Raw genomic sequence first — 14,527 nt, 5'->3', positions numbered from 1 at the left:
ATTTAATGCGTGGCTTCAGATTGACTCCTGACAGATTTAATAATAACTCAGTAAATAATTTTCAGTATAGTTTTAAGCAGCAACACTGAAATTGAGAAACTAAGACTCCTGCCATTTCTCCAGCTGAGATTTGCCAAATCAATATGGATGAGAGGGATCAAGTACAGGATCACCCTGGTCAGCATAACTTGATTGATCACATCCATGTTAATGTTTGAGAATATGTCAATTAATTTTCCCATTTTTCTCTCCCCAATTGCTCTTTACCTAACTCTTATTGTTACTAGTGTATGGATCCACAGAGCTGAAAATCATCCCAGTGACGGGCAGTAGAGTAAGTGTTGACAGACGATTTGATTATAGTGAGCATTATAGTCATGCTCACTCAGCTACCAGTCACACATTCACACTTTTACCCTTTCAACCAGGCTCTCTGTTCTTAGTTAACTTTTTTTACTTACTAGCCCAGAATTCTAAGTGCCCCAACTGCTACCTGTTGCATTTAATAAGGTCAGCATCAAAAAAGAATGAAAGCTGAAGTTTCTCTTTTGCAATTTAATGGTATCTTTGCCAGTACCTTTGACCCATTAGGCCCATTGAGGGAGCTATGTTTATGATTTTAAGTGAATATTTTGTTTTGGATCAATGTTATTAGCCACAGCTTGATGTTCTATGGTTTTTAAACAACACAAAGTGAGTTGTACATGGTTATCAACAAATTATTCAAAAGTATCCTCATTGCTATATACTCCTTTATAAATTTTGCATAATATCTGATTATATTTTTTAAAGACAAACGAGTCTTTTTAATTTCTTTGAGTGTCTTAAGAAATATTAATGACTATATTTTGTTAAGGTACTGGAAAAACATTGCTCGCAAAGGCTGTCGCCACTGAATGCAACACGACTTTCTTCAACATTTCCGCCTCTACCATTGTCAGCAAATGGAGAGGAGATTCTGAAAAACTTGTCAGGGTAGGGAACTTTTGTCAGTTCCTCTGTCAAATATTTTTGTTTCATAGGTGTCTCCCTTGGAAGGCTTCTACTATTAAATATGGTAAATACCATGTGTAATGTGACACTGAGCCATACATTGTACTTAGTAACTTCAGTTTCAAAAAGGACTAGAAATGGGATTAGACATCTAACCTCTAGGCAAAAGTGAGGACTGCAGATGCTGGAAACCAGAGTTTAGATCACAGTGGTGCTGGAAAAGCCCAGCAGGTCAGGCAGCATCTGAGGGGCAGGAAAATCGACGTTTCGGGCAAAAGCCCTTCATCAGGAATGATGAAGGGCTTTTGCCCTAAACGTCGATTTTCCTGCTCCTCGGATGCTGCCTGACCTGCTATGCTTTCCCAGCACCATTCTGATCTAACCTTTACAGCCTACTCTAAGTCTGATCAATAGCTTTAACCTGATTTTTCTGTTTGCTACCTCTATGCTTTGGCTTCCAAAATTCCATCTATCCCAACTTGAATTTACTCAACACTGGAACATCTGCAAATCTCTGGGGTCAAAAATTCCCAAGATTCACAATCCTTTGAAGAAATTTCTCCTCATTGGCACTGAGTCAAAATCCTGGGAATCCCTCTTTAATAGCATTGTGGATCTACTGACATCACACTGACTGTGTAGCAGTTCAAAAAGGCATCTCACTACCACATTCTCAAGGGCAATTAGGGATGGGCAATAAATGCTGTCCCAGCCAGTGATGCCGGTGTCCCATGAGTAAATTTTTAAAAATTCAGTTCTAAACAATCCAGTTGGCCCAATATTGAGCCCCTTCAGAGTCTAAAATGTTTCAAGGAGATCATTTCTCATTCTTCTAAACTCCAGAGTACATTTCCAATTTACTTAACCTCTTCATCACAGGATAAACCTCTTTCCCAAACTAGTGATCCTTCTCTGACCATCCTTCCCTGATCATCCTTCCCTAAATATGGAGACCAAAATTAAACGCAGCACTCAAAGTGATCTTATCAAAGCACTAAACAGTTCCCTTATACTTAAGTTCCATTCCCCTTGCAATAAAGGCTCATATGTTTTTTGACTTTTTAACTGCTTGTCATATGTTTCTTGTTTGAGTACAGCCAGAACTTGCTCTTCATTTTGATATTTAAAAGTTCCACACATTTTAACAAACCCTGCTTTATTGAGAACTCGCAAGACAAATTCTTCCCAGCTGTACACCACTGTCACCAATTCTGGTAGGTTTGCACTGCCAGTGCCACAGCACACTTTGGGTGGTAATGGTGGTGTCTGCGTTTTTACAAAGTATGATTCCATGTGTATGTCTGTGTCAGGCTGTATTGTTTGTAGGGTAACCTTCCCCAGATTATTGCTGAGCAGCTTTGGCATTGTTGATGACACTTTCCATCACTTTACTGATGGTTGAGAGTAGACTGATGGGACGGTAGTTGACTGGGTTGGATTTGTTCTTCTTTATTAATATTGTGTTTTTCTCCCCATTTCTAGGTTGCACAATGTTATCCTTATTTTAATATATAATTTTATTTCTAAAGCGCATTACCTCTTGGTTTTTCCAGGTATTGTTTGAACTTGCTCGATTTCATGCTCCCTCTACTATCTTCCTGGACGAACTGGAGTCTGTGATGAGCCAACGTGGTAGTGTCCCAGGGTCAGTATTCTCAATTGTATTTTTTATTTTTAAAATTATTTTTACTATCTCTCACCTTGTGGGTGAAAGTCTGCCCTGGTGTGCGCACATGGGAGTAAGTTGTGAGGTAAGTGACAGAGGTAGGCTTCATAAACAACAAGGAGAGAACAGGGGCAGCCATTTCATAAACAGTATGTGAGTGAGACAGAGAAGGAGGCCACATTAAACTGTGTGTGTATTAGAGACAGCAGCTTCTGAAACTGTGTGTTTGTGTATGTAAAAGATGTGAGAGAGCATGAGAGAATGGGGACAGCAGGGACTTGCCGTCAAGTATTGAGGGAGGGAGGGGTGGTGTCTCTGGAACATGATGTAGCAACAAAGAAACATAGCAATTATGAGTTATTGAGCAGCTGATGATAGTAACTGTGTTACAATTACAATAATTTTAAACAATAGAAATTTCCAAACATGGGCAGGGAAGGTAAGGATTTATTAACAAAGTAAATGGTGTTGATTTGTCAATAAAAGTAACAAATTTCTATTCAGCTCTATTGCAAGTAGTACACGATTACACTTAAAATAACTTCATATAAGTAAAAGTAACTAAAATTGAAGTAAAATACATACTCAATATATGTCAGGGCAGCTCAACCAAGTGGAATCTCTGTCAAGTGATATGTAGGCAGTTGTGGACATTCTCGTGACCTAAATGACTCCGTGTTTAGGAGGTCTAGGAGTAATTGGAGTTACTGAGGTACATCCACAAGGCACAGAACCACATGGAAAGCACTTTCAGAGAGGTGGTCACACTGCAAGTTAGAGGTAAGTGGGCAGATAGAGAATGGGTGACTGCCAGGCAATCTGAGAGACAGACAGGTACTGCAGGAGTCCCCAGATGTCCCACTACCAACTGGCTTTAAAGTCGGGATATTGGTGAAGATGATGGATCCCTGAAGGAGAATAGTGAGAGCAAAGCCTGTGGCATCACAAGTGGTCCAGCTGTGTAAAAGGGGAGGAAGCTGCTGAAAATGTGTTGCTGGAAAAGCGCAGCAGGTCAGGCAGCATCCAGGGAACAGGAGAATCGACGTTTCGGGCATAAGCCCTTCTTCAGGAATGAGGGGAGGAAGAATAGTAGAAACCTATTAGTGATGAGGGATTCTCCAGGGGAACAGACAGGCTTAGATTAGATTCCCTACAGTGTGGAACCTTTCGGCCTTTCGGCCCAACAAGTCCACACTGGCCCTCCGAAGAGTAACCGACCCAGACTCATTTCCCTACGTTTTTCCCTGACTAATGCACCTAACACTATGGGCAATTTAGCATGGCCAGTTCACCTGACCTGCACATCTTTTGGAATGTGGGAGGAAACTGGAGCACCCGGAGGAAACCCATGCAGACATGGGGAGAATGTGCAAACTCCACACAGTCGCCTGAGGCTGGAATTGAACCCGGATCCCTGGCGCTGTGAAACAGCAGTGCTAACCACTGAGCCACCATGCCACCCGTAATTGATATGACTCCAGAATGGTATGTTGCCTTACTTGTGCTAAGGTCGAGGAGTCACAGAATGGCTGCAGGATGTTCTTCTTAGGAAAGGTAAAATTATGATCAGATATCATGGTCTGCAGTGGTACTAATGACCAAGGTAGGAAAAGGATGTGGTCCTGAAATCAAAGTTTGGGGAGCTAGGTAGAAAGTTGGCAAACAGGACCTCTTAAATTAGTAATCTCTAGATTACCCTCAGTGCCACGACCAAGTGAGCACTGAAATATGAAAATAAGACTGGTCAATGTGTGATTTGAAATATCATATAGGAGTACATGGTATACGGTTTTAGATTTATTTTTCATTCACCCTATTCAGAGATGTTATGGATTTGAACCTGGGTCTCCTGGCCTAGAGGCAGTGAACTAGGAAGCAGTTCAGAGAAGGTTTACTAAACTATTACCTGGAATGAGCAGATTGCCTTATGAGAAAAGAGTAGACAGACTTAGCCCGTATCCCCTGGAGTTAGTCAGGGTGACTTAATTGGAATATACAAGATTGTAGGGAATTTGTTGGGTGGATATTGAAAGGATGTTTCCTCTTGTGGGAGAATCGAAAATTTGGCATCATAGTTTAAAAATAAATAGGTTTAAAATAGATGAGGAAACTTCTTTTTCTGAGAGTTGAGTCTTTGGAATTCCCTTTCTCAAGAGGCATTGGATGCAGAACTTTGAAATATTTTTAAGGTAGAGGTAGATAGATACTTGATTAGCAGGGGATGAGTGATTATTGTGGATATGCAGGAATGTAGAGTTAAGGTTAAAATCAGATCAGCCATGATCCTACTGAATGGCAGATAGGCTTGATGGCCCTATGTGACCAACTCTTGTTCCTTATTTGTATATGAGCAGTATTTAGGATGCAATATGAGAATACATAAAATGCTGGGGGAGGCAGATGAGACTGAAATAAAAGTTGAAAAAGTAGAAGTGGATGGATCAGAGTAAGGGAGAGAATTGGAAAGTCTGAATCAGGGTGACATTGTTCGGCTGCATACATGTGAACGTATATAATTAATAAGATTGGGGAATTGCAAGTGCAGATTGCATATGGAATCATAACATTGTGGTGATAATGGAAATCTGGTTCAATGAAAGGTAGGAGCGGGGATTAAATATTCCTGATTTACATGTCTAGAAAGTACAGGAAACCTTAAAAAAAAGGGAGAGATGGTGTTTTTGTTTAAGGAGAGGGAGAGAATGTTTCAAAGGTTTCAAGAAAAATTAATTTGACTAGAGCTGCAGAATAAGAAGGGTCCAATTACGCTGCTTGGTTTAATCTATACACAACCATAAGTAGGAAGGGGTGTAGAGGAACAAATATACAAGGAAATTAGAGAAGTGTAAACATCATAGAGTAGGTTTAATGCAGGACTTTAAATATATATGGACTGTCATAATTGTAGTGTAAGGAGCAGCACCGGACAGCCATTCCTAGATTGAATTCTGGAGCATTTTCTACAGTGGTGTGTGTTCAGTCCAAATGAAAGGAGCCCTGGTTCTTGTGATTGAGGTGAACCAAATAGATTGGTGTCAGTAGGAGAACATTTTAGGACCAATGATCATTGTCAGCTTAAACATTATGGTGCAATTTGAAAAGGCATTTATCAATCCAGAGTAAGAATAACAAATTGGTGGAGATCTGATTTTGGTGAAACAAGAACATAGCTGGGCCAGATATCTCATGGACCTTTGGTTCCAATCTAAGCAATGGCTGAACAATGAGCTACCTTCAAAGAGGAGGTGGTTATGAACAAGAGGAAGCCCACTCGGTCCTTTTAGCTTACTGCGTCATTCAATAATATCATGGCTGAGCTGATTTTCACCTCAACCCAAATTCCTGGATATCCTTGATTTAATCATTAATCTTCTGGGTAATCAAGAATCTATCTGCCTCATGGTTCAGGCACAAGGTATATTTCCTCAAAATGAAAAGGTAGCACAAACAATCTAGTGCTCTTAGAACGTCAAATGAGGTATTAGAATCATTGAGTCATCGAGATGTACAGCATGGAAACAGACCCTTCGGTCCAACCTGTCCATGACGACCAGGTATTCCAACCCAACCTAGTCCCATCTGCCAGCACCCGGCCCACATCCCTCCAAACCCTTCCTATTCATATACCCATCAAATGCCTTTTAAATGTTGCAATTGTACCAGCTTCCACCACTTCCTCTGGCAGCTCATTCCATACACATACCACCCACTGTGTGAAAACGTTGCGCCTTAGGTCCCTTTTGAATCTTTCCCCTCTCACCCTAAACCTATGCCCTCTAGTTCAGGACTCCCCGACCCCAGGGAAAAGACTTTGTCTATTCATCCTATCCATGTCCCTCGTATTTTTGTAAACCTCTATAAGGTCACCCCTCAGCCTCTGACGCTCCAGGGAAAACAGCCCTAGTCTATTCAGCCTCTCCCTGTAGCTCACATCCTCCAACCCTGGCAACATCCTTGTAAATCTTTTCTGAACCTTTTCAAGTTTCACAACATCTTTCCGATAGGAAGGCGACCAGAATTGCACGCAATATTCCAACAGTGGTTTAACCAATGTCCTGTACAGCTGCAACATGACCTCCCAACTCCTGTACTCAATATTCTGACCAATAAAGGAAAGCATACCAAACGCCTTCTTTAATATCCTATCTACCTGCAACTCCACTTTCAAGGAGCTATGAACCTGCACTCCAAGGTCTCTTTGTTCAGCAACATTCCCTGGGACGTTACCATTAAGTGTATAAGGCCTGCTAAGATTTTCTTTCCCAAAATTCAGCATCTCGCATTTATCTGAATTAAACTCTATCTGCCACTTTTCAGCCCCTTGACCCATCTGATCAAGATCCTGTTGTAATCTGAGGTAACCTTCTTCGCAGTCCACTCTAAATTTGGTGTCATCTGCAAACTTACTAACTATACCTCTTATGCTCACATATAAATGACGAAAAGTAGTGGACCCAGCACCAATTCTAATGGCACTCCACTGGTCACAGGCCTCCAGTCTGAAAACAATCCTCCACCTCTGTCTGCTACCTTTGAGCCAGTTCTGTATCCAAATGGCTAGTTCTCCAAATGGCTGTATTCTAACTTGCTAACCAGTCTCCATGGCGAACCTTGTCGAACGCCGTACTGAAGTCCATATAGATCACATCTGCTGCTCTGCCCTCATCAATCCTCTTTGTTACATCTTCAAAAAAATCAGTCAAGTTTGTGAGACATGATTTCCCACGCACAAAGCCAAGTTGACTATCCCTAATCAGTCCTTGCCTTTCCAAATACATGTACACCCTGTCCCTCAGGATTCCCTCCAACAACCTGCCCACCACCAACGTCAGGCTCTCTGGTCTTCAGTTCCCTGGCTTGTCCTTACCACTCTTCTTAAACAATGGCACCACGTTAGCCAACCTCCAGTCTTCCGGCACCTCATCTGTGACTATCGATGGTACAATATCGATGATGTTAATTAAGTTAAGACAGAAAGTATGCTTATGACAGTGTCAGATAGTAAATACAGTTGAGAACCAAGCTGAATACAAGAAGTTCAGAGAGGATGTGAGAAAAACAAAGAGGGAATCTGAGAAAAGACTGACAGTTGACAATCCTGAAGTTTGAGTAAGCATGTCAGTAGTAAAAAGGGGTAGTAAAAGGAGGCATGATTAAAGGACTAAAAAAGAGGATTTACACACTGAGGGAAGAGGCATGTTTGAGGCACTAAATAAATACTTTGCATCTGTCTTTAATGATAAGCCAGATGCTACCTAGGCCGTAATGACAAAGCAGGAATCTCAGTCAATCTGAAGCATTTAAAATTGATAACGAAGTGGTGTTTGATAAGCTGTTAATACTTGAAGTTGCAAAGACAGTGGGATGAGATTAGATGGATCTGAAAGTTAAAGTTCTAAATTGGAGGAAGGCTAATTTTGATGGTATTAGGCAAGAACTTTCAAAAACGGATTGTGGGCAGATGTTCACAGGGAAAGGGACGGCTAGAAAATGGGAAGCCTTCAGAAATGAGATATCGAGAGTTCAGAGAAAGTATATTCCTGTTAGGGTGAAAGGAAAGGCCGGTAGGTATAGGGAATGCTGGATGACTAAAGAAACTGAGGGTTTGGTTAAGAAAAATAAGGAAGCATATGTCAGGTATAGACAGGAGAGAGAAAGAGTATAGAGACAGTAAAGAGAGTATAAAGGCAGTGGAAGTACACTTAAGCAGGAAATCAGGAGGGCAAAAGGGGACATTTGGCAAATAGGTTTAAGGAAAATCCAAAGAGGTTTTCACAAATACATTAAGAACAAAAGGGTAACAGAGAGAGAATAGGGCCCTTCAAAGATTAGCAAGGTAGCCTTTGTGTGGAGCTGCAGGAGAGGGGGGAGATAGTAAATGAGTATTTTGCATCCGTATTTACTGTGGAGAAGGACATGGAAGATCTAGAATGTAGGGAAATAGATGGTGACATCTTGAAAAATGTCCATATTACAGAGGAGGAGGTGCTGGATGTCTTGAAATGCTTAAAGGTGGATAAATCCCCAGGACCTAATCAGGTGTACCCAAGAACTCTGTGGGAAGCTAGAGAAGTAATTGCTGGGCCTCTTGCTGAGATATTTGTATCATCGATAGTCACAGGTGAGGTTTTGGAAGACTGGAGGTTGGCTAACGTGGTGCCACTATTTAAGAAGAGTGGTAAGGACAAGCCAGGGAACTATAGATCAGTGAGCCTGACGTCGGTGGTGGGAAGGTTGTAGGAGGGAATCCTGAGGGACAGGATTTATATGTATTTGGAAAGGCATGATTAGGGATAGGCAACATAGCTTTGTGTATGGGAAATCATGTCTCACAACTTGATTGGGTTTTTTGAAGAAGTAACAAAGAGGATTGATGAGATAGATGTGATCCATATGGACTTAAGTAAGGCATTCGACAAGGTTCCCCATGGGAGACTGATTAGCAAGGTTAGATCTCATGGAATACAGGGAGAACTAGCCATTTGGATATAGAACTGGCTCAAAAGTAGAAGAGAGAAGGTGGTGGTGGAGGGTTGTTTTTCAGACTGGAGGCCTGTGACCAGTGGACTGCCAAAAGGTTTGGTGCTGGGACCAGTACCTTTTCGTCATTTATACAAATGATTTGGATGTGAACATAGGAGATATAATTAGTAAGTCTGCAGATGACACCAAAACTGGAGGTGTAGTGGACAGCGAAGAAGGTTACCTCAGATTACAACGGGATCTTGATTAGATGGGTCAATGGGCTGAGGAGTAGCAGATGGGGTTGAATTTAGATAAATGTGAGATGCTGCATTTTGGAAAAGCAAATCTTCACAGGACCTATACACTTAATGGTAACGTCCTAGGGAGTGTTGCTGAACAAAGCGACCTTGGAGTGCAGGTTCATAGTTCCTTGAAAGTTGAGTCACAGGTAGATAGGATAGTGAAGAAGGCTTTTGGTATGCTTTCCTTTATTGGTCAGAGTATTGAGTACAGGAGTTGGGAGGTATTTTGTGGCTGTACAGAACATTGGTTAGGTGTCTTTTGGAATATTGCATGCAATTCTGGTCTCCTTCCTATCAAAAGAATGTTGTGAAACTTGAACGGGTTCAGAAAAGATATACAAGGATGTTGCCAGGGTTGGAGGATTTGAGCTTTCGGGAGAGATTGAATAGGCTGGGGCTGTTTTCCCTGGAGCGTTGGAGGCTGAGGGGTGACCTTTATAGAGGTTTATAAAATCATGAGGGGCAAGAATAAGATAAATAGATAAGGTCTTTTCCCTGAGTTGGGGTAATCCAGAACTAGAGGGTGTAGAGGTTTTGGGTGAGAGTGGAAAGATATAAAAGGGACCTTACAGGCAACTTTTTCATGCAGGGGATGGTGCATGTATGGAATGAATTGCAGAGAAAGTGGTGGAGGCCGGTACAATTACAACATGTAAAAGGCATTTGGAGGAAAATGGGCCAAGTGCTGACTAAAAGGTCTAGATTTGATTGGGATATCTGGTCGGCATGGATGAGTTGGACTGAAGGGTCTGTATCCATGCTGTACATCTCTGAGTCTATCTGAGGATATTGGAGGAAGTGAGAATGAAAATTGCAATGGCATTGGCAATAATCTTTGTCTTCCCTGGATTCTGGAGTAATGACAGAGGATTGGAGAATTGTGGCCTTGTAAAGGTAGGCCCAACAATTATGGATCAGCGACTTGAATTTTTGTGGCGGTGAAACTTCATTAACTGTTTCATGAGTGGCCTTTCCTCCATCTTAAGGTCAGAAGTGGGTATGTTTGCTGATGGTTCAGCACCATTTACAGATCAACTCTCTTATCTGCATTGATGCATTAACCTTTACTCATCACTGTCCCATGCAATTTTATACCTGTGCTTTGTGCTGAACCTTCTGGTCTACATTACTAATTCATGAACTGAAACAAACATGTGCAGCCACTGGATTCTTGAATCAATGGCTTTGGCTCTGGCCAATGCCCCATGACGGTGAAAGTGAGGACTGCAGATGTTGGAGATTAGAGTCAAAATTAGAATGGTGCTGGAAAAGCACAGCAGGTCAGGCAGCATCCGAGGAGCAGGAAAATTGATGTTTCGGGCAGGAGCCCGTCATCAGGAATAGTGATGAAGGGCTCCTGATGAAGAGTTCCTGCCCGAAACATTGATTTTCCTGCTCCTCGGATACTGCCTGACCTGCTGTGCTTTTCCAGCACCACTCTAATCTTGACTCAATGCCCATGATTCCTAGTCACTCTCTTTCCACTGCATAACCTTTGACTATATATCCACAGACTATATATATGTCTATATATATATATATATAATGACTTTGACTATATATGTCTTTTCTCATAAAAGTCTGTCACTGTCTCCACAACCTTCTCAAAACTGGAAACACTTTCCTCCAAACTGATTTCCAACCTATCTGCAAGTCAACTTCATCTCTCCAAGTTTAGCTTCGAATTCTCCTGTATGCACCCTTCCCTCGTTTGTTGTACCAAACTGCAATAATTTGCATGTATCTAGATTCTTCAGCCCATTGACACTATCCTTTAGCTATCCTCTCCTCTTTCACCTTGGATAAGACTGCAACAACCCTCTGTTTCACTTGCCATTCTCTTAAGTATCTGATTGAGGTGGATGTTGGACCCTCCATATGTCTGCAGTCCTAATTTCTCCATCCTCCTTTTCTTGCTAACGCTCTTTCTTTGTGTACCCACAGGAGGCGAAGCTGCAGCCCCACTCATGTTACCCACTACTGTTTCCACAAAGATTGCTGACAATCTGTTATCTCTCTACAATATGTTCATTTGTAAACAAGACCCTTACCGTGTTGAAGTAGGTTATTTTACAGAATAATCTGTGGGAGACTCAGCAGGTTTAACGATCATTTATTGAGTCAACATTAGGAGAAGACTTTCGCAGAAAGGATTCTAAGGCAGGTCTCTGCCAAACAGCAACATACATCAGATATTTATACACCAGGTCACAGAGACAGTCTATCATTTTATTTGTAAAATGGTCTGGTTCAGATAAATAACTTGTTTCCCACAAATCAAAATGGCATGGGTGCCAAAAGTCTAAATCTACTTCCCCTGTCCCCTGGCCTTGAGTTCCCCATAGCAGAATACCAGACACAGTTATAGCAGCAGTTCGAACTTGCTTGTGTGTTTATTACTTTTTAATCTGACAACTTTTTTTTCATAAAAGTAACACGAATTACTATCAGGCTAACTAAATTCCCTACCTATTTTTAATGTAATTGTTGAACCCATTTTAATATTTTTTAATCTTCCCCATATAAATTGATGTGGGTTTAGCCCATGTCATAGCCAAGATTTTCTTCTTACGATTTCTGGGATGTTGTATTACTGGAAAAGTCACTGATGTCCATCCCGAATTGTACTCTCACACACTAGCTTGTATTGAAAATTGCTTTATGTGGCACTGTCTTACCTCTTATTGCAACCTCCTGTTTGGCTATATCATCCTTAGTTAGCTTGGTTGTCACAGTTGTCACAATTTGGGGCTTTTCTTGTCAGTAGAATGAGTTGTGTGATTTGATAGGAAAATTTTGTTTCTAAATTCCAATTCCTGTATGACTTCTTCAGAACTTATGTTCTGGAGAAGAGTATGACTGGACTTGTTAACTCTTTCTGTCTTTATGGACGCTGCCAGACCTGTCAAGTTTCTCCAGCAATCTCTGTGCTGCACATTTCCAGCATTCACAGTATTTTACTTTTTGAGGAAGCAGTTTGTGTTTTCGTTACAGGGGAGAGCACGAAGGAAGCAGACGGATGAAGACTGAACTCTTAGTCCAGATGGATGGTTTGGCTCGTTCTGATGACCTTGTCTTTGTTTTGGCAGCTTCTAACTTACCTTGGTAAGAATTAATTTTTTTTTTACACTTTCAATTCTTTCTCATTTTGTACATACATTTTCTGCCCTTTAATATTTGATGAATCAATATTATTAGCTGTAATCTGTTTCCTGTCTCAATGGTTATGCAAAAGGGGTCCAGCTTCCCACCTCTGCTGCCCCTTTTAATACCAGTACTGCCAGAACTGAATGCATCAGAGGGAATAAGTTAGCAATTTAGTGCATTGGGAAGGAAGTGCTGCATTTTGCCTCCAAAATGTGAAGTGTTTCGCAAGTAAATATTGATTTTTATTAACCAGTAATTTAAACTGGAAAGAAACAAAAAAATCTCAAAAAACTAAAATCTAAACGTTAAGCATAAAGAGAGTGGAGAGTAGACACAAGTGAGAGCACAGAGCTGATTGGAGGTAACTTCTATTGAGTAAATCCAAAAAATAATACACACAATCAAGGTGTAATGTCACAGAACATTAACAGTTAAATGCGTGGCGACAGGGATGGTGCAGGAGGGAGGGATTCCGGTATTTGGATAACTGGGGTTCTTTCTGGGGAAGGTGGGACCTCTATAAACAGGATGGTCTGCACCTGAACCTGAGGGGCACCAGTATCCTTGGGGGGAGGTTTGCTAGTGCTCTTGGGTGGGGTTTAAACTAACTCTGCAGGGGCTTTAGGGTGCAGGACCTGGAGTGTAGGGAGGTTAAGAACATGGCATCAATTTCAAAGGAGGGTGCCTGTAAACAGGAAAGTGGCTTGAAGTGTGTATACTTCAATGCAAGAAATATACGAAATAAGGTAGGTGAACTTGCAGCGTGGGTTGGTACCTGGGACTTCGATGTTGTGGCTATTACGGAGACATGGGTAGAACAGGGACAGGATTGGCTATTGCAGGTCCCAGGGTTTAAATGTTTTAGTAGGGTCAGAGGTGGGGGTAAAAGAGGGGGAGGTGTGGCATTACTTGTCAAAGATAGTATTACAGCTGTGGAAAGGACGATGGATGAAGACTCGCCATCTGAGGTAGTTTGGGCTGAGGTTAGGAATAGGAAAGGTGAGCTCACCCTGTTAGGAGTTTTTTACAGGCCACCTAATAGTCCTAGAAACGTAGAAGAAAGGATGATTCAAGAGAAGAGTGAAAGTAATAGGGTGGTTGTTATGGGGGACTTTAACTTTCCTGATATTGATTGGGAAAGCTATAGCTCAAGTTCGTTAGATGGGTCAGTATTTATCCAATGTGTGCAGGAGGGTTTCCTGACACAATATGTAGATAGGCCAACAAGAGGTGAGGCCATACTGGATTTGGTTCTGGGTAATGAACCAGGCCAGGTGTTAGAATTAGAGGTAGGTGAGCACTTTGGGGACAGTGACCACAATTCGGTGACTTTTACTCTAGTGATGGAGAGGGATAAGTGTGCACTACAGGGCAAGAGTTATAGCTGGGGGCAGGGAAATTATGATGCGGTGAGGCATGACTTAGGATGTGTGGCTTGGAAAAGTAAGCTTCAAGGCAAGGGCGTAATTGATATGTTGAGCTTGTTCAAGGAGCAACTATTGAGTGTCCTTGATAAGTATGTACCCGTCAGGCAGGGAGGAAAGGGTCGTGTGAGGGAGCCGTGGTTTAATAAGGAATTGGAATCCTTTGTTAAATGGAAGAGGGCGGACTATGTAAAGATGAGGCGGGAAGGTTCAATTGGGGCGATTGAGAATTATAAGGTAGCCAGGAAGGACCTGAAGAGAGAGCTAAGAGCAGCAAAGGGGGACATGAAAGGTCCTTAGTTGGTAGGATTAGGGAAAACCCTAAGGCTTTCTATAGGTATGTCAGGAATAAAAGAATGACTAGGGTAGGAATAGGTCAAGTCAAGGATAGTAGTGGGAAGTTGTGTGTGGAGGCTGAAGAGATTGGGGAGACACTGAATGAATTCAATCAGGAACAGGACATTGTTGTCAATGTGAATACTGAGTCACAATTAAGTAGAATGGATGGCTTTGAGGTATGTAGAGAAGAG

The 14,527-nt window shown here is 41.7% G+C and overlaps 1 protein-coding gene across 7 annotated transcripts in view; it reads left to right on the top strand.

Moving 5' to 3' along the window:
• katnal2 (katanin p60 subunit A-like 2) overlaps nucleotides 1-14,527 on the top strand; it is a 206,408-nt gene that overhangs the window by 178,602 nt on the left and 13,279 nt on the right. For all 7 annotated transcript variants that reach the window (XM_087990910.1, XM_087990907.1, XM_087990905.1 and 4 more), the window contains 3 exons: nucleotides 857-975; nucleotides 2,547-2,638; nucleotides 12,421-12,531. In XM_087990910.1, the coding sequence (XP_087847036.1) occupies nucleotides 857-975; nucleotides 2,547-2,638; nucleotides 12,421-12,531 (322 nt within the window). The remainder of the gene's footprint in view (nucleotides 1-856; nucleotides 976-2,546; nucleotides 2,639-12,420; nucleotides 12,532-14,527) is intronic.

Source organism: Chiloscyllium plagiosum, unplaced genomic scaffold (genome assembly GCF_037043375.1).
Source record: "Chiloscyllium plagiosum isolate Xiang-an unplaced genomic scaffold, Cpla_swu_hap1 HiC_scaffold_1, whole genome shotgun sequence".
Taxonomy (NCBI): domain Eukaryota; kingdom Metazoa; phylum Chordata; class Chondrichthyes; order Orectolobiformes; family Hemiscylliidae; genus Chiloscyllium; species Chiloscyllium plagiosum.
Note: the sequence above shows the minus strand (reverse complement) of the source record. Positions and strands in the feature narration are given on the sequence as shown.